This window comes from Piliocolobus tephrosceles, chromosome 5 (genome assembly GCF_002776525.5).
Source record: "Piliocolobus tephrosceles isolate RC106 chromosome 5, ASM277652v3, whole genome shotgun sequence".
NCBI classification, from domain to species: domain Eukaryota; kingdom Metazoa; phylum Chordata; class Mammalia; order Primates; family Cercopithecidae; genus Piliocolobus; species Piliocolobus tephrosceles.
The window spans coordinates 157,215,937-157,243,344 of record NC_045438.1 but is presented as its reverse complement, the minus strand read 5'-3'; the positions used below and the strand labels follow the sequence as shown (position 1 = coordinate 157,243,344).

General features: G+C 43.5%; 1 protein-coding gene across 4 annotated transcripts in view; it reads right to left on the bottom strand.

Moving 5' to 3' along the window:
- Positions 1 to 19,587: 19,587 nt before the first annotated feature.
- Positions 19,588 to 27,408, bottom strand: part of NEDD9 (neural precursor cell expressed, developmentally down-regulated 9) — a 200,948-nt gene continuing 193,127 nt past the window's right edge. For all 4 annotated transcript variants that reach the window (XM_023185365.2, XM_023185364.2, XM_023185367.2 and 1 more), the window contains 3 exons: positions 25,948 to 27,189; positions 24,168 to 24,257; positions 19,588 to 21,952 (listed from right to left, as the gene is read on the bottom strand). In XM_023185365.2, the coding sequence (XP_023041133.1) occupies positions 21,443 to 21,952; positions 24,168 to 24,257; positions 25,948 to 27,189 (1,842 nt within the window). In that variant the 3' untranslated portion in view covers positions 19,588 to 21,442. The remainder of the gene's footprint in view (positions 21,953 to 24,167; positions 24,258 to 25,947; positions 27,190 to 27,408) is intronic.

Sequence of the window (27,408 nt, the reverse complement as noted above, 5' to 3'; positions counted from 1 at the left end):
GGAGGTGGCTGGAGGGGACTTTGGAGGTGTAGGTGGCTGGGCTCTGGGTGACGATAAGGGGGCTCCTGAGTGGCCGGGAGGGGAGCTGCAGGGCAGCAGGGTGGCTGGTGCAAAGGTCTTGAGTGGAATGGCTTTGGCTTATCTGAGAGACCAAGAAGATGCTCCCGTGGCTGGAATGTGGGAGGTGAGGTTGAGCTGAGGTCAGAGGTCAGCGAGGCAAAGGGCAAAGAGGAGGACTGGCCAGGGTTGAGCAGGTGAGGCGCCGGATGTGGTTCTTGTTTGTAAAGGCTCTCCTGGCTGCCGTCTGGGATTTGCATTGTATCCGGCGAGTGGGGAAACAAGGAGGCCAGGTGAAAGGCCTTGGCTACTGTGAAGACAGAGACGCCTGCAGTTTGGAGCAGGCTGGTGGACTAGGTAAGCTCCCTTAGGGAGAACAGAAGGGGCCACAGAAGCAAGGCTTGGGCCCTGCAGCAATCAACACAGCCATTCAGGAGAGCTTGGCTTTAATTTCTCAAATGGGTCCTTAGAAAGAGACACTGGTGTGTAGCTGAATACTTAAAAGCATCACTCCCTCCTCCCTTCTTCCTGCTGCTTCTCCCATGCTTGTGGGGTGCAGACCTGGCATATCTTTTGTGGCATGGTAACCAAGGAGTCCTCAGCCCCCGCCACAGCTGATGCAAAACCCAAGGAGGGTCAAAACGGGAAATGACATCAAATTCATTTGAAGGAGGTAGGACAGGATCATTCTGTTGAAGAGGAGACACAGAGCACTAGTGACTGAATACAAACCTAGTGTGAAGGCCAGGATTTGTCACCGAGGCTGATCACATTCTAGTTTGATGGGCGGATAATCAATGAAACAGATGCACCTGCACAGTTGGAAATGAAGGATGATAGGCTGGGCATGGTAACTCATGCCTGTGATCCCAGCACTTTGGGAGGCTGAGGCAGGTGGATCATTTGAGGTCAGGAGTTCGAGACCAGCCTGGCCAACATGGTGAAACCCCGTCTTTACTAAAAATACAAAAATTAGCCAGGTGCAGTGGAGTGCACCTGTCATCCCAGCTACTTGGGAAGCTGAGACAGGAGAATCACTTGAGCCTGGTAGGCGGAGGTGGCAGTGAGCAGAGACTACACCACTGCACTCCAGCCTAGGTGACAGAGTGAGATTCCATCTCAAAAAAAAAAAAAAAAAAAAAGAAAGAAAAAAAGAAAATGCACATGATGCACTATCTTACACCAGAATCTACAGACACGAAAACACTCTGAGTTAGCAAATTACAGTTGTAGCCCAGCCCATCCTGACTTGTACACATAATTCTCTCTAGCCCGTCATTTGTTCTCTCGCTTCACTGTACATCAAGTAACTGGCATAATGTGACCAAATCTATTGCATAAAGCTATTGTTATTTTTTTTAACTAAATGGCTAGTGATATAGTTGAATGACAATAAAAGGAAATGAGGTAAAGAAAAGCCGCCTTATAAAGGAACCCATTAGGCCGGGTGCAGTGGCTCACGCCAGTAATCCTAGCACTTTGGACGGCCGAAGTGGGCAGATCACCTGAGGTCAGGAGTTTGAGACCAGCCCGGCCAACATGTTGAAACCCTGTCTCTACTAAAAATACAAAAACTAGCCAGGTATGGTGGCGTGCTCTTGTCATCCCAGCTTCTCAGGAGGCTGAGGCAGCAGAATCACTCGAACCCGGGAGGCAGAGGTTTCAGTGAGCCGAGATCACACCACTCCAGCCTGGGCGACAGAGCAAGACTCTGTCTTGGAAGAAAAAAAACAAAAATGCATTAGTGGTGTGCTGGGTATGCTTGCTCCATTTTTATTTTTGTTTCTCATTAAGGTTTTTACTTTCATTGTTTGACAAACAATAGCAATGACAACAGACTCCTTTGCACACTTATTTGTTTAGAGAATTCTAATATGTTTCAGTTATCATTGTGAAATCAAGGAGAATCTTATGACTTTTTCTGTACATAGCTGTTGCATTTAGGACAATCAGTTTTTAAGGTGGGACAAATTTCTCTAAAGCAAATGAATCCTAGGTAGCTTTCCTTTCAAGTCAAGTGTCTTGCTGTTTAAATCCATTTCTTGTTTAAAATAATAATATAAAAAAGTTCATCACTTTATCAACAGAACAGGGAAGCTATTTCTTAGGAGCAGGGCTGTCATATCATGTCAGAGAGTAAGGGGAGTTCTATGAGATACGAGAGGCCAAGACAGGGTGGTCCAGGTGCAAAGTCTTGGGTGGATTAACTTGATCAGGATAAAGCTTAGCATAGCTAGAGGGATGGATGACTTGTAAATCTTTGCAGAAACCTCTGTGAAAGTTCATCACACTTCTTCAATGCAGTCACCTTGACCTGCCATCCACCTGGATGCTTTAGGTAGTCATCTTCCTGGAACCTGGGGGATTAACCATGTGGCTTCCCAAAGATGCCTGCAGCTACCTGACCCTGGGAGGTTTGAAGACAGTGCTCACACCGGCCCTACCGACATGAGGGCTTTCCTGGCCAAATGGCCAGAGACTTTGGGAGCTTTCTAAAGAGACTCTTAGTTGCCCCAACTCTGCTCTCCTCGAGGAAAAAATTATTGTAGAGGCCAAAGATAGGCAGTTTTTGCCTTTCCTTTACCACCTGTTTGGTATGTAATAAGTCATTCTCCTGTGATGTTTAATTACTTTGCACCCTATAATAAGGCTAGGCCATATAGGATATTATCATGTTTCCCCTTTGATTTCCTGAAAGCTCAGTATTATACCAAAGATGTGTTTGGAAGATTACTGAGTAGCTATTTTATCTGTGCTTAGTTTAACTCATTCTCTATTTAATATATCTCACGGCTCTTGCAAAAGTGAAATGTCGTGAGTAGCTTCAGCTCGCCCACATTTCCAACCCAGCTTGATCAACTGTACTTGATTCTGCTTGGTCACCCAACAATTAACACACGCTTCATGCTCAATCTATGAAAACGTTGACTTAACATTATTTTAGTCAGCGGATCCCAAGAGGAAATTCTTAGATTTGGAAAATTTTTGTGTGCTTCTTTTGTTTTCAAGTTCAGCATGGTGGAAATATATTTGTTAAACATTTGTATGAAGCTGACTATGTGCCAGATCCTGTTCTCAATGCTTTGTAAATTTTAATTTGTAAGCTTCAGTCTTCTAACAAGGCTATGATACAGCGACTATGATTATGCCCATTTTATTGGTGAGGAGATCAAGACTTGCAGAGAGTGAAGTAGCTCATCAAAGAGCCAGAGATGAGATTTAAACCCAGGTTCTATTACTGAGGCCAAACTCTTCTAGATGAGATTAAAGTGTTGTTGTTGTTTTGACTTTTCATTTGAAAATAATTCCAAATTTTCAGAAAAGCTTTGAGAGTAAGACTAGCACACACCCTTTACTGAGATCCACTTACTGTTAACACAGATAAAATTGCTTTTCTAAAACGCACATGCCTATATAGTGACCTTTACCCTAGAATACTTGAGTGCATCTTTGCTGAAAAGAGGAATATTCTCTTACAGAACCACTGAGTATTTATCCACTTGAGTAAATTTAACATTTATTTAATTTATTCAACAGTAGTCTGTATTTCCATGATGACAGTTGACCCAATAATGCCCTTTCTTATTTCCTCTGGGATGGGATCCAGTCGAGGGCCCGGCATTTGGATCTAGTTGTCATGTCTCTCCGGCCTCCTTTAATCAGGAACATTCCCACAGCCTTCCTTTATCTTTCATAACAATGAAAGGCAGCAGAATAAGTTTCCCTGTGCCTTTTAAGGAGAGAACAAATGTTCTTCATTGTGTTTTTGTCTGACATTTCCTCCTGATGAGGCAAGAAAATGAAATACTGCGAAAGTCATCCTGTGTCTGTCTCAAAAAGTCTCATTTCTGGAGACACTGATGTCCTCACTGGCGTTGTTGATTTTGATCATTCCTCCCCTCCAGGGCGTTGACTGATTTCCCCATGGTGTAAATTACTACTTTTCCCTTTTGCATCTAATAAGCAGCCTGTGGGGAGGCTGAAATATGTTTCTTGCCAGGTGGAGGCACTGTTATAAGGAGCAGTGTGTGTGTGTGAGGATGCAGAGAAGTCCTTCCCTTCTAGGGGAACGTGAGGAGAGTGGAGGGTGCACTTCCTCCACCAGCAACTGGAAAGTCTGTGTGCCTTTCAGTGATGAAGGCTTATGGATGATGTCGCAGGGCTTTGGGTTAGCGCCTAGACCAGGTTCCAGGTAAAGTATTTGGGGCTTGGATGTTTTCAGGCACCAATAAGTCAAGCTTGCACTGATGATATTACAAAGTGGCAGAGGTGCCTCCTGAACGAAAAAGAAATGGAATCCTAACCCTGACTGCTGTCTCTGAGGGTCAAACATATAAAAACATGTCTGAGGCTAGATTTCTGGGAAGGGCATTGGTCTCTGAAGGGGAGATTGATAATGGCAGAGATGGAAGTCTGGGCTGGTTTCACACCAGAGGCAGGGGGAAGTTGCAAGGAAAGATTGATTTAGGGTGTGAAATTGCCAACAGACGAAGTTGTTCCACCTGGCACCCTGGTGGTGGATGTGTATGGAAGAAGACTTGCTATGAGCTGCAATTCTGGAGCCCCTCCCTTTCTACTCTGGAACATCTTGGCTCAGCACAGGGAGGAGCAGAGCCCATGCTTCTTTATACATTCAGCGAGCATCAGAGCTCTCACATGTGGCTAATCACATGTGATCAAAGATAGTAGCTAAAGGCTAAGCGCAGTGGCTCATGCCTGTAATCCCAGCACTTTGGAAGGCTGAGGCGGGCAGATCACTTGAGGTCAGAAGCTCGAGACCAGCCTGGCCAGCATGGTGAAACCCCGTCTCTCCCAAAAATAGTTTTTTAAAAATTAGCTGGGTGTGGTGGCATGCACCTGTAGTCCCAGCTACTTGGGAGGCTGAGGGAAGAGAATCACTTGAACCCAGGAGGCAGAGGTTGCAGTGAGCCAAGATCATGCCATTGCACTCCAGTCTGGGTGACAGAGTGAAACTACATCTCAAAAAAAAAAAAAAAAAAAAGATAGTAGCTAAAAAAGAGAGGAATAATTTTGAGGAATAATTTAGGTAGAAAAGATGATACAGAGAGAAAATGTAAAACCCAGATGGGCCCATAAGTTACTAGTTACTGATATTGGGCACCAAATTTGTCTCTGACCTTTACAGTAAAGGAAAACATGATCAGTTAATTACAAAAATCTCATTTCCATGAGAAAAAGCATATCGATTACTCAGAAGAAATGAAATATCCCCTGATGCTTAACTATGAATATGTTTGCCTATAATTTGCTCATTGATCATAAAACTTTTCTTTCGTTTTTGACTTCTGTTCATTTTCTCTGTAATTGTTGTTTTGCTTGTTGGTGCAGTGGTTGAAAGGCCTATAAATGCTGTAAGTGCTGAAGATCTGAGGATGAGGATGGGGACGTACTGACAGTGTTGGGTCATGTTGACAGAGAGCATGGGGTGATTAACGGCACAGTCATCCCAAACCATGTATTCTAAATCTAGGGACAGGTTTTGGCCTCTGGTTACAGCAACTTTGCAAAGGTGTATATTGCAGCTGAGATCACCGGGAACTATGAAACAAGCAAGAAAACAAAAGATCTTCAAGGAACACTGAGAAGGGAACTTGTAGGGACTTGTTGTGCAGCGGAAATCCAACCTCAGGAACTTACAGCAGAGAAATCACATAGACATTCAATGAGAACAACCAAAGACACTAAAGTAAATGATGGAAAATAGTTATATAAAGGGGAAACAATACAACAGTAACTCATGGGAACTACATCCTGCCTTCTGAAGGAATTTTATTTTTAGTTACTGTTAAGGATCTTGCAATGTCCTTTTTGCTTTAAAGGGCTCCTCTAGGCCAGGCGCGGGGGCTCACGCCTGTAATGCCAGCACTTTGGGAGGCCGAGGCGGTCGGATCACTTGAGGTCAGGAGTTCAAGACCAGCCTGGCCAACATGGTGAAGCCTTGTCTCTACTAAAAATACAAAAATTAACTGGATGTAGTGGCAGCTGCGTGTAATCCAAGCTACTCGGGAGGCTGAGGCCGTGAGGAGGCAGAAGTTGGCGGAAGTTGCAGTGAGCCGAGAGGCAAAAGTTGCAGCGAGCTGAGATGGCGCCACTGCACTCCAGTCTGGGCAACTGAGCAAGACTCCGTCTAAAAAAAAAAAAAAGGGCTCCTCCAATGTGGGATGGGTGCGGAGGGGCTTGGTGGTGGATTGATTCCTTTGGTCAGTTAGCCACTCAACAAACATGAATTGAGCTCCTTGTGTGAGCCAGACCAAGATGAACTCATGGTCCAAGATGCCCTAGGTCTGAAACATACAATAGGCTAGGGAGATGTGCAGCAAGGAAGTAATCGCACTTCTACGTGTTTGTGGAGCACTTAAGAATTATTTTGAAAGCTTATTTTCACAACAGCGAGTCAGGTCTGAACTAGCATTCCTATTTCCCAGGCACGTTAGAGATGAAATCAGTTATAAAAACCCAATTGTCCTCCCCCACCTTTCGTTTCCCATCAGACCACAAGGGGGCGCTGTGCGAGGCGGCTCCTTGAAGGCTCCAAGCGAACACAGCTTTAGATCTGCAAAATGCTGGGCACTGAGTGAGGGGCTTCAAAACATCCTAGGCGGTGCCCAAAGACCTTGTTACCTGAGCTGAATGGGTGCTAGCTATTTGCACTGTCAGCGATATAAAGGATTCCTGGCGGCCCCCTTCCAAAGGGGAGCCACCTGGGACACGTAAACACCCACAAGTTCACTCCCCTTTGCAAGCCACAGAGAACCCAGTAACTTTTCTCTAGAACGCTCTCCTCTGCACACAAGTGCCTACATGTCCCCTTCTCCGTGCTCCTTGCAGATCTTTTGTTTTCTTGCTTGTTGATTTTTCTTTTGCAAACAGGATTGGGGGACCCATTATTTAACTAAAACCTTCTTTTGTCAAATCATAGGTCCTTTCCAGTGTAGAGTGGATGTCTAGACAGAGAGGTAGAAATAATTGCCCAAGGGCAAGGACAACCTTCGCTAAGTTGTCCATTTACATTTTTATATCCTCCTAAAAATACACCCATACCAGCCCTTTGTCTTGATATTTCAACAGTGGGCAAGACTGAAATAAGTTACTTCTTTGACCGTTGTTTAAAATGTCTAATTCACAACCATTGTTCTTGGAGACTTCAACTTCTTTAATAGGAATTTAAGTCACAAAGGGCCCAGATGGTTCTGGAAAAAAACCCCGTTGGGCTGCCTGGGTCATAAAGACGACTCATAAACTGCTCTTGGATGATGACTGGGTGAGGGAGTGTGTGGGAGATAGACAATGTCTGGTGTCTGGTGGTCTCCTGACTGTCAGGCAGGCCAGAGAGAATTAGGGGTATGTTTTCATTTAACATCATTCCCTGCTGACTCTTGTCTCTGGAAAATTGACAGTTAGTAGACAAAGTAAGGTGCCCTTTCTGTTAACTCAGTTTTCTTAATTATAGTTGTTGGGAGATGACTTAAATCACGCTGTGAGGCATGGTGGTGGTTCCTGCCCCTCAGTGCCCCCTCCCAGGCTGCAGAGGAATTTGCCTTAGAGATTGATAATAGTTGAGTCTGAGATGAAGGTCAGTCAGCGTGCTGAAGCTTTTCAGTTGCCCTTGTAGAGGTTTCTCCCCCTGCAGGTTGGCCTCCACTCATTAAAACCCTTTCTTTTTCTTTCTTTTTTTTTTTTTTTTGAGACGGGGTCTCACTCTGTTGCCCAGGCTGGAGTGCAGTGGTGTGATCTTGGCTCACTGCAACCTTCGCCTCCAACGTTCAAGTGATCTTCCTGCCTCAGTCTCCTGAGTAGCTGGGACTACAAGCTCCCGCCACCATGCCTGGCTAATTTTTAATTTTTAGTAGAGACAGATTTCACCATGTTGGCCAGGCTAGTCTTGAACTCCTGACCTCGTGATCCCCCTGCTTTGGCCTCCCAAAGTGCTGGGATTATAGGTGTGAGCTACCGTGCCTGACCCAGAACCCTTTCAAGGCTGTTTTTCTCTTTTCTTTTCCTTCTTTTTTTCCAACCATAAAATAAGCATGTGCCTACACATCCACGCCCTAGGAGGAAGTAAAGTGGGCTTAACTCAGCCTCCTTCAGATACAGTCTGGAGGTTCATGCCCAGTGTTGCTCCTCCTTCATGCACTTTGCTCAGTGCCAGGGAGGGGGAGTGCAGTAAGTGGGGATTGCGCCCCACGCTGGTTCTGTGGAGATGCAGATACCATTGGCACTTCCTAGTTCATGAATGGATCCACATCCATCCAGATGGTCAGGCAAGAAGCCCTTCCCCAGGCTCCTCGTCATGATGCACCAGGTGCTGTTCATCACCTTTCCTACTGACTTGCCCTCCCACATCCCTGGAACCTATCCTCTTCTCTCCATCTCCGCTCCTCCGTTCTAATCCAACTTGTCTTCATCGCTTCTCCTAGAACTGATTCAATGGCCTCCTAACTGAGCTGCCGGGATCCACATGGGCCCTCTTCACCACTCTCCACACTGCAGCCAGGGAGCTATTTTCAGAGCAAAAATATGATGATGTCATACAACTGTGTAAAATTCTTCTATTAGGTCAGGTGCAGTGGCTCACATTTATAAGCCCAACATTTTGGGAGGCTGAGGGTGGAGGATCTCTCAAAGCTAGGAGTTTAAGACAAGCCTGGGCAACACAGCAAGACACCTGTCCCTCCAGAAAAAAAAAAAATTAGCTGGGCATAGTGGCGTGCACCTGTAATACTAGCTACTTGGGAGGCTGAGATGGGAGGACTGCTTGAGCCCAGGAGTTCAGGCTGCTGTGAACTAGGGTCGTGCCATTGCACTCCAGCCTGGGCAACAGAGCAAGACTTGTCTCTTAAAGAATAAAAACAAGGCAGGGCATGCTGGCTCACTCCTGTAATCCCAGCACTTTGGGAGGCCGAGATAGCAGATCACGAGGTCAAGAGTTCAAGACAACCCTGGCCAACCTGGTGAAACCCCGTCTCTACTAAAAATACAAAAATTAGCTGGGCATGGTGGTGCACGCCTGTGGTCACAGCTACTCAGGAGGCTGAGGCAGGAGAATCGCTGGAGCCTGGGAGGCGGAGGTTGCAGTGAGCTGAGATTGCGCCACCGCACTCCAGCCTGGGTGACAGAGCTTTTGTCTCAAAATAAATCAATAAATAATCTTTCAATCACTTAATGTGGCCTTGAAGGCCTTGCATGGCCAGGTACCTGCCACTTCTTCAACCTCATTTCTCACCATTCTCCCACTTCTCTGCTGTGTTCCAGGCACACTGGACTCTTCCTGGTCCTAGAACATAGCAGGATCCTGGGATTCTCAGGGCCTTTGTCCTTACTCCTACTTCTGCTTGGAATGTCCTTTCCCAGTTTTGCTTAGATAAAGTCCATTCACTCATCAGATCTCACATCAAACATCTTTTCCAGAAGAAAGCCATCCCTGCTCTCCACACTACATTAGGATGCACCAATATTCCCTCTTACAGAGCTATGTATCTTGACTTCATGGTATTTCATAGAGTTGCACATTTCTTTTTTGACAAAACCAATATTTTTTTTTTTCACTCACTAGATTAGAAGTTTCATAAAGCAAGGAATGTATTAAATTTTTATTGCTTCCCCTTGTACCCTCAGTGCCAGGTACATAATAGGTGTTCAATAAATATTTGCAGAACAAATGAATGATTGAAGTTGTATTGGTAATAGTGCAAACTTGGAGGAAAGGCTAATAAAGCCTGTCCAAAAAATGCCACCTACCATGTGTGTATAATTTACTCTCTGCCTTTCCTGACTTGTATTTTGAATGTCGGAGATTAAAGTGAATAACAGTGAGTAAGTAGGGTGAAAGAAGAGAAAAATCAAAGGTACTCAGGAAAGACTGAGTGGCTCAGAGAGGCGGTTCAGGAGAATTCATGAAAGGATATAGTAGGAAATGAGAGTGAAAGGGCCATTTGGGTTTAGATCATGGTGGGCCTTAAAAACCACATCACGTACTTTATACTGTTAGACTTTAGAGAAAGAATAATAGCACATAAGGGATGGTGTACTAGAAACAAGCTGTGGTCTCACTGTATTTACCGTAAAGATGATATGGCATGATGCTGTATGATTCACTGTGCTATAGTAACCCGTTATGAAGACCCTGGTGAGGAATCTCTCTGAGGTCTCAGTATGGGAAACAGTGGGCTTGACTTCAATTTATGGATACTTACAAATCAGATAATGGATCTGGTTTTTTTTTTCTTTTTTGAGATGGAGCCTTGGCTTGAGTCGCCCAGGCTGGAGTGCAGTGGCGTGATCTCCGCTCACTGCAACCTCCACCTCACGGGTTCAAGAGATTCTTCTGCCTCAGCCTCCCGAGAGTAGCTGGGATTACAGGCGCCCACCACCACGCCCAGCTAATTTTTGTGTTTTTTAGTAGAGATGGGGTTTCACCATGTTGGCCAGGCTGGTCGTGAACTCCTGACCTCAGGTGATCTGCCCACCTTGGCCTCCCGAAGTGTTGGGATTACAGGCGTGAGCCACCGCTCCTGGCTGGATCTCATTTTCTTTATGTCATGGGCTGTCCAGAAAACTCAAGGCCAAAGTTCACAGGCCTTTACAACATGCATGTTGTGTATGAACTACATTAGCAGTTACGTCTTAGTTTTTTACCTTTATTTTCTTTTTATTCAGTTGTCTTCTTCTAACACAAAAATATTGTATGCACCTTAGTCTTTGTGGGGAGAGAGACTAGTTATATGAATTAATAAACAATGTGAATATTTTACTGTTAGGAAAATTAATTGCAAAGACCATATTCAAAATCACATACAAATGTCATAATATTTAAAATTGCACTCCAATATCTTTTGTCCATGCCTCTTACCTGATTTGGGGTAAAACGACCAGCTAAACCCCCTTCAGGTCATGACTAAAATACAATTACCCAGAGAATATCCTTTGTACACTTTCCTACCTGCAGCTCGCAGAATGCTTGTGTGGTGTGTAGGGAAAGGGCTACTTCCATTTGCCAGCCTTGAAACTTGGGCCAAGTTGTTTAATTTCCTTCTAGCTTCAGCCTCCTCCTCTGTAAAGTGAAAATAAGAACTATCTAAAGAGGTTTGCTATGAGGGCAAAGATAATGTGCTTGATGTAGTGTCTGCTGACTCAAAGTAGACACCAATAAATGGTGGAGATTGATGTCATTTATACAGTAGCACATCTATTGATCTTATGCCTTAACATAACTGGGGTTTAACCACTTAATACATATTTTTTCAAAGTATGTATTTGTCCTTATCATTCTTGCCACCTTCAAAAGTCTTTCCATGCATCAAGCACCTCTTCTTAGATTAAATTTCTAGAGGGGCCAGATAATGTGTCTCTGACTCTATTTATCTTCCCATTTATATGCATTTTATTTTTCTTCTACTTTTTTTGGCTCTCTTCCTGCGACTTGGAGAGCTTTTCTGTCTAGCTAAAGGATTGTAAACACACCAATCAGTGCTCTGTGTCTAGCTAAAGGTTTGTTAATGCACCAATCAGCACTCTGTAAAAACGGACCAATCTGCACTCTGTAAAGTGGACCAATCAGCACTCTGTAAAATGGACCAATCAGCAGGACGTGGGCAGGAGGCGGAATTTCAAAATTCCGCCTCCCTTGGGAATAAATAAGGGAATAAAGGCTGGCCACGGGGGTTAGGAGCGATAACTCTGTCTGGTGTTCTTCCAAGGTTGGGGTTGTTTGTATGTTGGCTATTTTCAGTAAATCTTGTTGCCAACTGTTTGGGTTGGCGCTACTTTTATGAGCTGTAACACTCACTGCGAAGGTCTCTGGCTTCACTCCTGAAGTCAGCGAGACTACGAACCCACTGGGATGCAGCCAACAACTCTGCACGTGCCACGTTTAAGAGTTGTAGCATTCACAGTGAAGGTCAGCAGCTTCACTCCCAAAGTCAGTCAGACCACAAACCCACCAGAAGAAAGAAACTCCAGACACATCATAACAGCTAGAAGAACAAGGTCTGGACACACCGTCTTTTAAGAACACTCACTGCAAGTGTTCGCGGCTTCATTCTTGAAATCAGTGAGCCCAAGAGCCCACGGGAAGGAACCAATTCCGAACACATCCTGAGAAAGATTTTTATTTAAAAACTCTTCGTATAAAATTGGGCTTTCCAAAGCATTCCTACAAAAAAAAAAAAAAAAAAAAAAAAAAAAAAAAAAAAAAAAATTCTAGTCCCAAGTAGTGGATTATTTGGGAAAGCTCATGCATATTACTGACTTGTTTCCTCCTTAGGCTAAGGCAAACTCAGATAACCAGAAATAAATAATAAATGGAGGAAATAATGATGTGTCTTCACATACTTATTTAGATGCTTTGTACAAATTCAGGGTGACTAGGGGTGCTACAGGTCAGAACAGGTGCCCCAGTAGTTTGTAGTTTGTTGGTTCTAAAAGGCTAAGACAGGATTTGACTTTGATAAATGTAGTCAAGAACGGTGAGTCTGTCAGCTGAGTCACAGTGGCAGGCCTCATCCTTTTGTTGGGGGAGGAAAACGAGAACTATCTGAATATCCTAGACCAGGTTTTTATAAATGTTGAGAGAGAACATTTCTTAGGGTCAAAATAATTTTACGAAATAGTAGACAAGGCAAGTTTTTATATTGTAAGACTTCTTGGTCCTGCCCCCACACCCCCCAGCTTCTTTTTTTCTGGGACAATGTCTCACTATCCCCAGCCTGGAGTGTAGTGGTGTGATCTCGGCTCACTGCAACTTCCGCCTCCCTGGTTCAAGTGATTCTGTTTCAGCTGGGACTACAGGCCCCCACTACCACGCCCAGCTAATTTTTGTATTTTTAGTAGGTACGAGGTTTTGCCATGTTGGGCAGGCTGGTCTTGAACTTCTGACCTCAGGTGATCCACCCACCTCAGCCTCCCAAAGTGTTGGGATTACAGGCGTGAACCACCGTGCCCGGCCTAGAGCCTTTTACATGCTCACGAGTAGCAGGTCTCTCCAAGAGACAGATGCACGATGTGATATTTTCAAAATGACAATGCCACCCTGTTTTCAAGTTATGTCTACTGACTTGTTTCTGACTGTATCTTGAGAACCTAGATGACCAAAGAACATAGCATTTTGCTTTAGCAAATACTGTGTCTCTCTTGCAGTCTGTTACTTGTTTCACTGACTCTTTTCTAATAACCCTGTGTCAGGGTCTTTCTTGCTGCTTCTCTCTGTCTCTCTACTCTGCCGCTTTTCTCTCCTCCGCTCTCCATCCCATCCCTTTTATCCTTTCATAGCTTCATGTCTTTATCATCTTTGTCTCATCCAGGCCCCTCCCCCACCTTCTCTGCTTTCTCTTCTTTGAAGGAATATGATGCCATCTAATGCCCAGTTTCGTTAGGCTGATGAATATTTGGTATGTCTATTCTGAATGAATTTGATTTGTTTTTCTAAGACCAGCCAAGAGGGCACAAAAAAACCAGCGGGTAGGCAAGTGTAGGAGCAAAACTGCAAGTTTATTTTGGTCACCTAAGGTGTGGGGAAGAGGCTGTCCGCCTCGGCAAAGAAGGCCGGCAGAGTCCCCCAGTGGGGCTCTCCGACGGAGTTCCTGCAGTCCCCACATCCGGACAGGAGTGGGGCTGGGAAGTCCCCGTGGGACCCTGGCCCAGAGCGGCTTTTCTAGGAGTGGGAGGGCAATAGGCGGGGTACGGGCCTGTCGGGGGGCGTTCGGCAGGTGCGACCAGGTAAATCTTGGTCTCTTCGGATTGACGTCACCTGGCGCATGCCCGGTTGATCTGCACCGTCCCCGGCGCTGGCTGCATTTTGGCGCGCGCGGGAAAAGCTGGTGAAGAAGAACCCGGAAGTGCACCATACTGCCTCGTTCGTCCAAAGAGAATTCTCTGAAGGTACAAAATGCAAAGCCAAAGTCACTTCGGTGTGATTCTAGAGAGCCCCTCATCGCCCAACCTCTCCACTGCATCTCAGAGGTATGCCTTCCTGGCCACCAGCCTTTGCTAGGCTTTCCTCTGCCCTCCAGTTAGCCTTTCCGGTATGGTCTGAATGTATCCCCCGAAAGGAGTGTGCTGGAAACTTAATCTCCATTGCAACAGCGTTTGGAGGTGGGGCCTATTGGGAGGTATGGAGAGCTCCACCCTCATGCATGGTTAATAGGGATTATAAAATTTGGGGCCTGAGGCTGCCAGTTCAATGCCTTGCTGTCTCATGCTCTCTTGCCTTTCTACCTTCCGTCATGGGGTGATGCAGCAAGAACGCCCTCACTGGATATAGCCCTCGACCTTGAACTTCTCAGGTTCCAGAACTGTGAGAGATAAATTTCTGTTCCTTATACATTACCCAATCTTTGGTATTCTGTGATAGCAGCACAGTAGGGACGAAGACACCTTTCTTTATGATCAACCTCTTCAACCCCACCCTTGGCAAGAGGCTGTTTCTCACCAGCCAGATCACTTTGATTTTACTCATTCTCTCTAAAGTCTTTGCCTGTAAATTACGTAAACATTTGCCTGTAATCTGCCTTAAATTGTTTAAAGGACATGTTTACTTTTTATTTCAAACAAAGAAAGTCAGAGTCCACGTCTCCTCTTCTTCTGTCCCTTTGGTCCACAGCACGTTGCTGAGCACACACACACACACTGTCCGTGAGGTGGGGCCCGCTCCTCTGGAGGAGACAGCTGGGGCCTTATTGATACGCTGGGCAGATTTGCCTGCTCTGGCTGGCCAGGCAGGAAATGTTCAATGAATAAGCGAATCCTTGTTTTTTATGTTCTTCGGTGAATGACAATATTTCTTTTGTCATAATCCCTCAAAAAATATAAAGAATGTAGATGTGGTCGATGGGGAAGCATCTAAAACCCAGGCAGGTTTTCACTGACTCAGGGTTAGGAAACCACATTTGTCTTCCTGGTGGGACATGAACTAGCTCAATATCATTGACTCTAAAGCAATAGCCTGCTATGGACGTAGAAGCTTGGCTTTTCAGTTTGTTCTCTTTCTATGGAACTGCAGATGTTTCTGTGAACTGATAATATTGACTTGAAAAATTGGAGCATTAAAGTTAGTTGGGAAATGCTTTGCCTCTTTTTAAAATCACCTTTATTCAGGTAAGGCTTGTATACAATAAAATGCACCTATTTCAAGTGTATTTTTATAATAAGTTTTGACAAATTTATGCATGCACACAGTTACTGCAACAATCAAGATATAGATACTGTGCTGTCCAGTACAATAGCCACTAACCACATGTGGCTATTTCAAGTCTAACGAATAAAATGAACTAAAATGAAAAACTTCCTCAGTTGTGCAAGGTGTGTTTCAAATCCTCAATAGCCACATGTGACTGATATTCAGCATATTGGACAGTGCAAATGAAAGACATTTTCACCATTGCAGAAAGTTCTGCAGTGTTGGACGGTGATGAAATCAAATCTATCCATCCTACCAAAAGGCTCCTTTGTGCTCTGTCCCAAAACATCACCAACCCCTACCCCTGGCCTTAGGAAATCACAGGTCTAATTGTTGTCAGTACAGATTAGATTCCTGCCTTCTGAGGGTTCATACAGAAGTCCTCTTTATTTGCCTGGCTTTCATTCAGCATGTTTCTGAGGCTGATCTGCTCATGTTGTTACATGTCTAATTTGTTCACTCGTTTTCTTTGCTCAATAGTATTCCATTGTATAAATAGACCACAATTTACTTATCTACTCAGCTGTTGATGACATTTTGGTTGTTTCTAGTTGGCACAATTATGAATAAAGAAATTAGCTTTTCATATGGATATACGTTTTCATTTTTTTTTTTGGAGGGGGGGTAAATACCTGTTGCGGAAAGTCAGGGACCCCGAACGGAGGGACCGGCTGAAGCCGCGGCAGAAGAACATAAATTGTGAAGATTTCATGGACATTTATTAGTTCCCCAAATTAATACTTTTATAATTTCTTATGCCTGTCTTTATAGTAATCTCAGAACATAAATTGTGAAGATTTCATGGACACTTATCACTTCCCCAATGAATATCCTTGTGATTTCCTATGCCTGTCTTTAATCCCTTAATCCCGTCATCTTCTTTGTAAACTGAGGACGATGAATGTCGCCTCAGGACCCTGTGATTGTGTCAACTGCACAAATTGTTTGTAGAACATGTGTGTTTGAATATGAAATCTGGGCATCTTAAAAAAAGAACAGGATAACAGTGATGTTCAGGGAACAAGGGAGGTAATTTGAACTGGCCACTGGTAAGCTGGACAGAACAGAGCTATATTCCTCCTCTTTCATAAGCAAATAGAAATTTCGCTGAATTCTTTTTCTCGGCAAGGAACATCCCTGAGAAAGAGAATGCGCCCTGAAGGTAGGCCTATAGATGGCCCCTTTTAAAGCATCCCGTCTTTTATGGTCGAAGCCAATGGAATGAAATAAGCCCTCCTATGCTGCTCCCAGACTTACTAGGATGGGAAAATTCCCACCTAATAAACTGTGGTCAGACAGGTTACCTGCTCTCAAACACTGTTTCCTGTTAAGATGTTATCAATGACAATGTGTGCCCGAAACTTCATTAGCAATTTTAATTTTGCCTCATCTGGTGGTCCTGTGATCTCACCCTGCGTCCATTTGCTTTGTGATATTTTATTACCTTGTGAAGTATGTGATCTCTGTGACCCACACCCTATTCGTGCACTCCCTCCCCTTTTGAAAATCGCTAATAGCAACTTGCTGGTTTTACAGCTCGGGGAACATCACACATCCTGCCTACATGTGATGTCTCCGCCGGACACCCAGCTTTAAATTTGTCTGTCTTCTGCTGTTTCCCTTTATTTCTTAACCCAGCCGAGACACTTGGGAAATAGAAAAGAACCCACGTTAAACATTGGGAGCGGGTTCTCCCGATATTACCTATGATTGGGATTGCTGGGTTATGTTGAAAGCATATGTTTAACTTTATTAGAGGTTACCAAACCATTTTCTAAAATGATTGTACCATTTTACACTCCTACCAGCAATGGAGGAGAGTTCCATTCTTACCAATTATTACTGCTTTTGTTTTGTTTTGTTTGCTTGTTCTATTAATTACTGAGAGATGAGTGTTGAAATCTCTACCTATCATTACAGATTTTCTATTTGTCCTTTCAGTTATATCAGTTTCTGCTTCATGTATTTTGAGACTTTGTGATTGGTACACACACATTTAGGAATGTTTTGTCTTTTTTATGAATTAATCCCTTTATCAGGAAATGCCTCTCTTTGCCCTTGTTCTGAATTCTACTTTGTCTGTTAATAATATAGCTGCTGTGACTTTTTAAGAAAAAAAATTAGAATGTGCATAGTACATCTCTTTCTAGCCCCTTGTTTTTAATTTATCTGTGTATTTTTATTTCAAGCGAGCATCTTTTAAAGAGCATATATTTGGTCTTTCATTTTAAAATCCAGGCTGAGAATCTCCAACTTTTAATGGGAGTGCCTAGACCATTTACTTTGAAAAAATTAATGAAGAATAAACTGCACATATTTAAAGTGTACAATCTGATGAGGTTTGTCATGCATACACCTGTGAAACCATCACCACAATCAAGACGGTGGACATTGCTTTCATTCCCAAGTTTCCATGGACTCCTTTGGAATCCATTCCTTCCACCATTTCTCTCTAGACAAGCACTTATGTACTTTTTGTCCCTATAGATTAGTTTGATTTTTCTTTTTTTTTTTTTTTGAGGCGGAGTCTTGCTCTGTCCCCAGGACTGGAGTGCAGTGGCCAGATCTCAGCTCACTGCAAGCTCCGCCTCCCGGGTTTATGCCATTCTCCTGCCTCAGCCTCCCGAGTAGCTGAGACTACAGGCGCCCGCCACCTCGCCCAGCTGGTTTTTGTATTTTTAGTAGAGATGGGGTTTCACCGTGTTAGCCAGGATGGTCTCGATCTCCTGACCTCGTGATCCGCCCGTCTCGGCCTCCCAAAGTGCTGGGATTACAGGCTTGAGCCACCGTGCCCGGCCTAGTTTGATTTTTCTAAAATTTTGTATAAATGGAAACATAGCATATGTATTCTTTTTGTCTTGTTTCTTTTTTGCATCATAATGATTTTGAAGTTCATTCATGTTGGCTATTTGTTGCAATATTTTTCCTTTTGATTTCTGTGTAGTATTCCATTGTGTGGATATACCACAGTGATTTTATTCATTCACATAGATGAACAAACATTTGGGTTCTTTCTAGCTTTTGCTATTACAAATAGAGCTGCTATAAATATTTTTATGTAAGTCTTTGTATGGACATATGCTTTTATTTCTTTGGGGTAAATACCTAGAAGAGAAATTGCTAGGTCATAGGGTAGACATAGATATAACTTTTCAGGAAATTGCCAATCTGTTTTCCATAGTGTTTGTATCATTTAACATTCTTACCAGTAATGTACAAGAGCTACATTTGCTCCCCTTTCTTGCACCAACACGGGGTATGATGAGTCTTTTTAATTTTAGTGATTCTATTTGGTGTGGTGTTTATTTACTTTTTCCATTTACCTACATATGTCTTCTTTTATGAAGTTTCTTCTCCAAATTTTTGCCGAGTTAAAAAAATTTAGTTTTTTGTCTCCTAAGTCTGATACAAGTCCTTGGCTGATGGATGTGATGTATTTTCTTCCATTCTGTGGTTTGACTTTTGGTTTTTTAATGGTATCCTCAGAAGAATAAAAGTTTTAAATTCTGACGGAGTCCAATATATATTTTTTTTCTGAGTTAAGTTTCTAAAGTGTTTCAAATATGGAACTTTTGTCTACTTAACAAAGATTTTCTCCTGTGTTTTCTTCTAGGAGTTTTAAGTTTTACATTTAGGTCTGTGATCCATTTGGGTTAATATTTTGGGTAGAACGTAAGGCACGTATTTATTTTATTTCATAGATCTAGTTGTTCCAGCACCATTTTTTTTTTTTTTCCAGAAGACTTTCATTCCCTTATTGAAGTGCCTTGACATTTTGTCAAAAATAAGTTAATGCTTATATGTGTGGGCAAAATGGTACATGATACATTTAAATAATTTGTCTGTAAATCTCAGTGGGACACCTGAATGAAAGAGTGGGCAACCATGAAAAATGATAATTACATGGTTACAAATCTCTTGTTTTCATTAAATACAGTTTGCTTTAAATTATTTATTTATGACTATTCCAAAATAAATAGAAAAATTTTCTTTGATTCTAAAAACCATGTGACTGGTAACATCCATATTATGAAAACAAATCATCCTACACGTTACTGAATGTGTGGGTTTTTTGGGGAAGCACAAGCCTTGTTCCAGATATTTGAATTAGATAGTGTTCACAGGTTCCAGAATTTTCTTTGAATGCAAATACACTTGGAAGTGACACATATATGACCAAAAAAAAAAAAAAACAAAAAACCCTCAATTTTCCTTAAAAAATCCAGACCTACAGCATTGCTAAAATAATCGTAATTTAACTTTTTATATTAGGAGTATCAAAGTAAGCCAATATTTAATTCTGTGACAGAGGAGTATGAAAAAGAAAACCCAGTGGCTATGAAAACAGAGATCTAAAAATTTAATGATTTAAAAATAGCCTCTACATACAAGATGGCAAAGAGTAATACAGATTGAACATTTTGGTTTTAAAAATGTGAAATGTCTCTACTTAGCGTAGATCAATCGAGTCAGCCATCTCCTAAGAAATACACATTATACAATGAAATCTACAAAGATGCACTTTTAAACTTCAAGTGTTGTTGATTTTCAGCAACCCTCTTCCCACATAAACATTTCCTTGTGTGTCACTTATGACTTTTAATCTTCTTTTGGCAGAGTAGGACTTTGAGAATTGTAATAGCAGTGGTTTTGAAAAGCACCTGCTATGATCACTTATTTCCACTGATTTTTTTTTTTTTAAATCACTCTGAGATGCATTCTTGTTTTTTAAATCCTTTTCTGTTCCAATGATTTGGTTGTTTAAAACAAGCAAGCTTAATTCAGTCAGGCATATATTGCGAATAAAAACATGTTTCCAAATAGGCTGGAATAAAAATGCTAAATAAGAATTGGACCAAAAGATCATAGATAATGTGCTTTTTCTCTTGGTAATATGTAAATACGTTTACCCATGGGGTAGAAGTATTTCGCTTGCCCCATGAAGAACATGATGGCTTGTGGTGTTTGTGCTGTGTCAATACTAACAGGTGTGAGGAGACAGACTATAGAATGGATGCTTTGACTACCTGTGAGATAGTGGTAGGGGTTATACAAATCGGCCACAGGAAATTGTAAAAATTAGATGGACGCTGTGTAGCTAGCCACTCTTGAGTGTCAGGTCTGCATATGTGAGTTTTAAAGAAGGTGCAAGACAGCAATAAATTCCCTTAGACAGCAGGATACATCCTGGTAGCTCTGTAGTTCCATGATCAAGGACCTGGCCAGTTTCCCTCAGGTAATGGGGGTAGTAGCACCACAGTGAATATTAAGTCAGAAAGGCCTCTTCTTGTAACTGGCGGATCAAAGCATTCCCCTGTTTTGGTGAACAATCATAGTCTGATAACGCCTTTGTGAATCCTTGCTGCAAATATGGTTTTTACAACTCTAAAAACATCTTTTGGAAAACCTCATGACTGAATCACTCACAAATGCAGAAGATCGAACAGCCCCAGGGAGGCAATTGCCCTCGTTTTATTGTAGCTGTCTCTCAGTATTAAAACAATCCAATCCTAACTGTGGTCCTGGCCTCTAAACACACAGGTCTCTCCTCCCTCCAGCACCTGAACTATCAGAGCTTGGATTCACATATATATTCTGAAATTGGCTCTGCAAAAGGGCTTTTGGGCACTTGGCCATCATGTGTTTAAGATGATCAATTTTGAAAAGAGTTTTCAAAACAAGAATAAGTCGTGCTATGTCTCATGATTTGGAAGGTGAACATTTGCAAATATACTATACTTCTCAGATTTGGGAGTGCCAGGCTCAGAATCACAAGGACATGGAGAACAATATTATAACCGGCTGGTATGTTTTTAACAACAACAAAAAATGCAGCATTAGAAGGTGCTTACTAAGGTGCTTCTTAATTCATTTTTTTTTTTTTAATGAAATGCATCAGACAAACATCTACAAACAAACATGAATACACAGGCATACAAAAGCACGTGGACAAGTCTCTGTACAGTTTATGTCTTAGATACTTCTATGTATACATAAGAACCACTCAGGGGGGAAAAAAAGATTTCCCTCTCCAGCTCCCTGAATTTCTGAAAGTTGTCTAACCCTTAAAATGTTAAAATATTCCATTTTCATATAAAATATCTACAAAAATAGATAATTTACAAAAACCAGATAGTATTTCCAGTTTTCCTTAGTAACCATTAACGCAGTCCCCTTCCTCTTTTTTTCTTCTCAGAACGTTGCCATCTCCAGCAAAGAGCGCTTGAACAGCTGGGCATTTCTAGAAAGGTCTGTCACTTGGTGCACCATTTCCTGCAGGGCTGTGGTACTGGGGTAATGGAGGGCGGCCATCTTGGTCGCCATGACTATAGTCTTGAGCTGCTCGCAGAGCTGGTTGCTGGAGTTCATCACTTTGTTGCGAATGTCCTGGGCAGTCACCTGCCGTGTCAGCGTGTCTCCAATGAACACCAGTTTGTGTGCACTAAGGATGACAAACTTGCTGTGTGCCACGAAGATTCGCGGGGGCTGGGCTGAGCTGACACAACTGAAGAGCGCGTCAATGGCGTTGAGAAGGGAAATGAAATGGGTCTCACATTGGTCATAGTAGAAGCACAGCAACTGTCGATCCTGCGCACTCACGCCGCCGTTTGTGGTGGGTAGGCTCTGAGAGGGCTTCCACTTCGAGATGTCATTCTCCACGGGCTTTGTAATCTCTTGTTCCAACAGCTGGAACTGGCTCAGCTGTAAGGAAGACGAAAGTAGATCTCATTAGAGCAAGGGAATGTGTTGCAATGGAAATTAACTAGGGCTTGGAGTTAAAAGACAGGGATTTTAGTCCCTAATAACTGTTAGATGCATGTGAGCTGTGCAGCCTGGGTCAAGCTGCCTGCTTTCCTAAATTGTAAAATGTACACCTTGGGAAAGATGATCCTCAAGCTCAGACCTTTTATGATTGGACCACTGGTCTCTTATAACCTCTGGCTAGAAGGCAGCATAGGGTTTAAACCGCAGCCCTGTTACCCATACCTTTAAGGAGGTAAAATAGTTAACGTTTACAAAGTGCTTAGAATCGTTTGGTCTGTAATAGGCTCTATGTAAATGTTTATTAATGTTGAGTGGTGGCAAGGGAAAACCATATGTAGTGACCTCCTTGTCAAGTAAGTCCCTGACAGTTTGCTCCTTCTCGGAGAAAGCCTCGACTATCTCAGGATGCTCAGATGAAATGGCCATTCATGACCCCTTTCTGTTTATCCTACTCTTTCTGTCAAGATTGATAGACATGATCCAGCGCTACAGGAAGATTAATGCATATAAATATATGAGCACTTAAGGGAAAAAAATTTTTCTAAAGAAGTCTGAATGGGAATTGTGCATCATATTTAGTCCCCCAGAGCTGTTAAAACAAGGGGGTCTCACCCAGAGTCAGATGCATCAGGTGCTAGCTTTCTTCCTTGTTTCCTCATTGCTCCCAAATGGTGTATTATTTAAATTGCAATTATAATAATTTCTGGAGATTCCACTAAGACTCAGGAGAGACCTCTCTTCTGCAGGTAAGGACTATCTGTGACCTGAGCTTAGGACTCAGTTAATCTCCCACCAGGAGGTAGGGATGAGCTGGAGCAGTGATCACCTCACCCAGCTTCTCTGAGAAATGCATAGCCAGCTTTACTTTTCTAGAATCCGTTTTCTTCTTAGGGATTGGTATGGTTTCAACAAGTTCCCCAAAGCCCTGCAGTCTTACCTTGCCAGATGCCAAGGCAAACATAAACAGGTACAAGGTGATATTCCAAGATATTTAATCATAATGGATTATATTTTATATATCTTAGGCTTTATGCAAATGTGTTTATCAATATATCATGCCATTAGATGGGCGGGGGTACTTTCCCATTTTATAGAGTAGTAACCGAAGCTTGGGGAGGTTACCTCACTTGACATAGTTGGTTGGCCAGAAATGATTAGAATTCAGATTTCCTAAATACAGCATGCCATTTAATATCATTACATGCCATTTCACTTCATTTCATCTTGAAAGGCTTGTAAATAAATCCTCAATCCATCTCTCTTTATTTTTATGCCTTTGTCCTACCAATACTCATCATTATCTGCCCTACTCATACCTAACTTTTGAATGAACATGCCCTGCCCAAAGTCCTCAGTAGATGGGCCTGGATATATGTTGAAAACATTGAATTCTGCTCTCGTACCCTTAGATTGGACCAAAGCCAGCCAAACCATAGGCTTGTGCTGTTGGTGAGAGAGAGGTAGAGACACATACGCACAGAGAGAGAGAGAGAGAGAGAGAGAGAGAAATGGCCCAATCAAAATGGCCCAATCAGACTCTTCCTTAGGAATCTGATGAACAAGAGAAGGGAGCTAAACCATCAGAAGGGGAAGCTGAGATGAGAAGCCATTTATAGAAGTTCTGAGTGGCCATTTATGGGTTCTGCAAAGTTACAGGACAGCCAAATGAGTAGATAAGCAGAGAAAACCAGAAAATAGGGGAGAGTGAACAGATTTATAGAAAAAAAGCAAAGGAAGTACAAGAAGGAGAGAGAATTTACAGTTCTAGTTCTCACCAGACTGGGCTATATCTTCATTTTCTGTTACTGAATTCCCCTCCTATGACTTTACTGTAAACCTGCTTGCTTAGGCTAGCTTGAATGGGTCTTGTTTCTTGAGACCAAATGCCTTAACCCAAGTAGTCCTCATATGTTAGATACGCAGGTTTAGCCTTTAAAAAATTGCTGTTTAGATGTAACCCAGGTACACCCAGATGAACTAGCAAGGTCATAAACCTTCTCTTTGCTTTTAAACCCCATTCCGTGCTTTAGAGCTGACTCTTGCCAATGAGCTGGAAGAATCGAAATCATAATCTCTTGAAGTTACAACTCTCCTTAGTACTAGGTGGGAAATCTTTCCAACACCAGGCAGCTTTTGCTCTGATTGAACTTACCTGATGATGTTCCAGCTGCATCTTGTTCTGTTTCATGATATTCTCTTTTTCCAATAGCTCTTTCTGTTGCCTCTCAAACTCCTCCTTACCCTGTTAATTTTCAACATAAAGAACATATTATGTCATCACTGTGATTCACTTATGCTAACAATTTCATTGACAGATGAGTAAATACTCTTTATTTTCCACTGCCTTGGCAACATTTCAAATGCTCAGTGAGGCACTGTGAACCCTAGACAGGGGTGGCAGAAAAATAAAGCCCATTGCCATATAGGATGCCAGCTTTCTGGGGCACCTTACAGTTTTCAGAGAGCTACTCATGATTCCCTTAAAATCTCCTATATAAATGTACTACTTCTCTGAGTTCTTTTCTGATAGATTATATGTGAACCTGTAAACCCCTAAACGCAGGTCTAAATGTGGTCCAGCTCTCACTCCTAGTTCCCTCAAATCATCTATAGATTTCTGCTCCAAGGCAGTATTTCCCACTGTGCAGAGTCAGACAACGAGTGAGGCGAATGTTCAACGCCTCCATCCTCTCTCTCCACTCCCTTCCTCAGCACCAGGTGAGGCTCAGTTCTCCTTGCCACACTTTCTTGCGCTCAAGGGGATTTGGCATAATAGTTACATAGTTCTCAGTATAATCTGTGACTCTCAGTCAAATTAAAGGAATGGTAGAATAAGATAGTAAGTCTAGTCCTAAATAATGGGTCTTGGTAGTTTTTTGGGTTTTTTGTTTGTTTGTTTGTTTGTTTGTTTGAGACGGAATCTCACTGTGTCGCCCAGGCTGAAGTCTAGTGGCGCAATCTTAGCTCACTGCAACCTCCGCCTCCCGGGTTCAAGCGATTCTTCTGCCTCAGCCTCCCAAGTACCTGGGACTATAGGCATGCACCACCACGCCTGGCTAATTTTTGTATTTTTAGTAGAGACGGGGTTTCACCATATTGGCCAGGCTGGTCTTGAACTCCTGACCTTGTGATCCACCTGCCTCAGCTTCCCAAAGTGCTGGGATTACAGGTGTGAGCCACCGCCCCCGGGCCACCACACCTGGCCGGTAGAATGTTTTAATCCCTCAAAGTGGAAGGGAAAGCTGGTGGAATCCCAGGTCAGCTTGGAGCTTGGTGGAATTCCCAATTGTAGGAGGCCAACTGTGATTGTCCAATGTCCCATACACAGATTAAGCTCCTAGGACAACTAGCTAATGCCCAGTGGTCCCCTAGGTAAGTCTGAGATGGGGCTAAGTTTTAAAGCAATTATACACACACACACACACACACACACAGAGTAGGGCTAGCAGGGGCCTTAGAAATTCTCCAGTGCAAAGGTTTTCTATTCTTTTTCTTAATGATGAAAACTTTTTTTTCAAATAAAGTATTATATGGAACTATACCTAAAACACAAATAGAAGTGGAGGTGGTAATATCATTAGAGGGCCTATTATCCTACTTGGTGAGTCTCCTCTTACCTGAGGTATCTATGGGATCTAATCCAGCCCCTTACACCATTCATTTTGCAAATGAGGAAATTAAGGCCCAAGGAGGTTGAATAAGTTGGTCACACAGTAAATGTCAGAGAAGGGGCTAGAGCCGAGTGAGCACTCAGGACTCTTAGTCCAGCATTCTTCCTACTCTACAACACTCCCTCCAATTTGTGAACCATGTGGATTAACATTAATTGTGTTCTCTCCTTTGGCAGTCCAACCTGACATCCTTACAGGCATCTGTCTCAGGCTCCCTGCATGTGAGTGAGCGTAGGTGTTTTATGAGTTCGGCTGTTTTACCTGTAGGTGGACATAATCGTAGTCATCCATCCAGCTCCTCTCAGAACCATCACTGCTGCTACAGTCAGGGGCCTGCTCCTTGCTCAGGCCTGGGGGCAGTGCCTTGTTGTGGGCCTGGGCCTTGTGGTCACCAGGATGCAGCAGCTGCCCCTGGGAGCCACCGTGTGGGTACTCCGTTGAGTTCATGATGCTCTCCGGCCCGTTCTTCAGATGCAGGCTGCCAGGGCCGGGTCTGAAGAGGGCCTCTGCGTTGGTGTTGATGGTTGTAGTGAGCTGCTTGGCGTCATCGGGCACCGTCTTTGCCACCATCACAAACCGGTCCAGATCGTCACACTTGTTCTGGGGCTTGTTGACGGCCAAGATATTCAGGGACCAGCTGCACTCATTTAAGTCGTGGCTGGTTTGACTCAGGATCTGGTGGGAATCTTCGACTCGTTGCAGCTCCCGCTTCATCTTGTTGTGGAGGACGAGTTCCGGGAGGCAGGCGGCATTTGCAGCAGCTCCCTTAACAAAGTGGAGGTACTCCTTCAGGAACAGCTCCACCTTGTCCACCGCCGTGCGTATCTCGTTGATGTGTCTTTCCATATATCCGTAACACCGCCAGTCGGTGGTGACCAGTGCCATTAGGCTGGAGACACCCATCTCCAGGGCCTGCTGAAGCCGCTGAAGTCTCTCGATAGCTGTGTCTGGATCCAGTAAGAGCCTTTTGTCCTGAGCTGGGGAGGCTGACAGTGAGGACTCCTTGGAGGAGGTGGAAGACGTGGACATGTTACTCCGGGTGCTGCCTGTACTGGAGAAAGACAATCGGTTGATCCCATCCACCAAGTCCCGAGAGCCTTTAGCGTCCGGCGGGTTATGCAGAGGGACATCATAAACACCATCCCTTTCTTGGGGGTTTGGTTTCTCACTGGTTTCTGCTGGTGGCTCAAGAAACTGAACGCCTCGGGGGACGTCATACGCGTCGTTGTGAGAGCCCACGGACTGTCCCAGTTGCGGGGGTGGGTGATTCGGGGACAGGCTCTGGTGCCGTCGAGCTACGGGTTCTGCAGCTCCTGGAATGTCACAGTTGTATTTTACATGAAGGTCCTTTCCTGCTGGCTTGGCGCTGGTTGGGGGAATGTCATAAACCCCCTCAGGTCTGAGGTCTGCCCTTCCAGCTTGTCTCATGGGAGGGGGGAAGTCATAGTCCTTTCCCCTAAGCCCTGCTTCATCCCGGCAAGCAGAGGGTGGAATGGCATATACCTGAAAAGCGAGTAGAAAGCGAAATGCTATTTATTGAGTTGGCTCGTGGGAGCACGCGGTCCCATGTGCTCAGTCCTATTTGCTGGCACTTTTTTGGTCGCCTTCCCCCGCCCCCAGTGTTAGGCACTTCCAAGGTTCCCCGCTATTCTGCTGCCACTTCCCTTGTCCTTTGACAAGTGTGTCCACCCACATGTTCTTGGTGTAGACTTGCATGTGCAA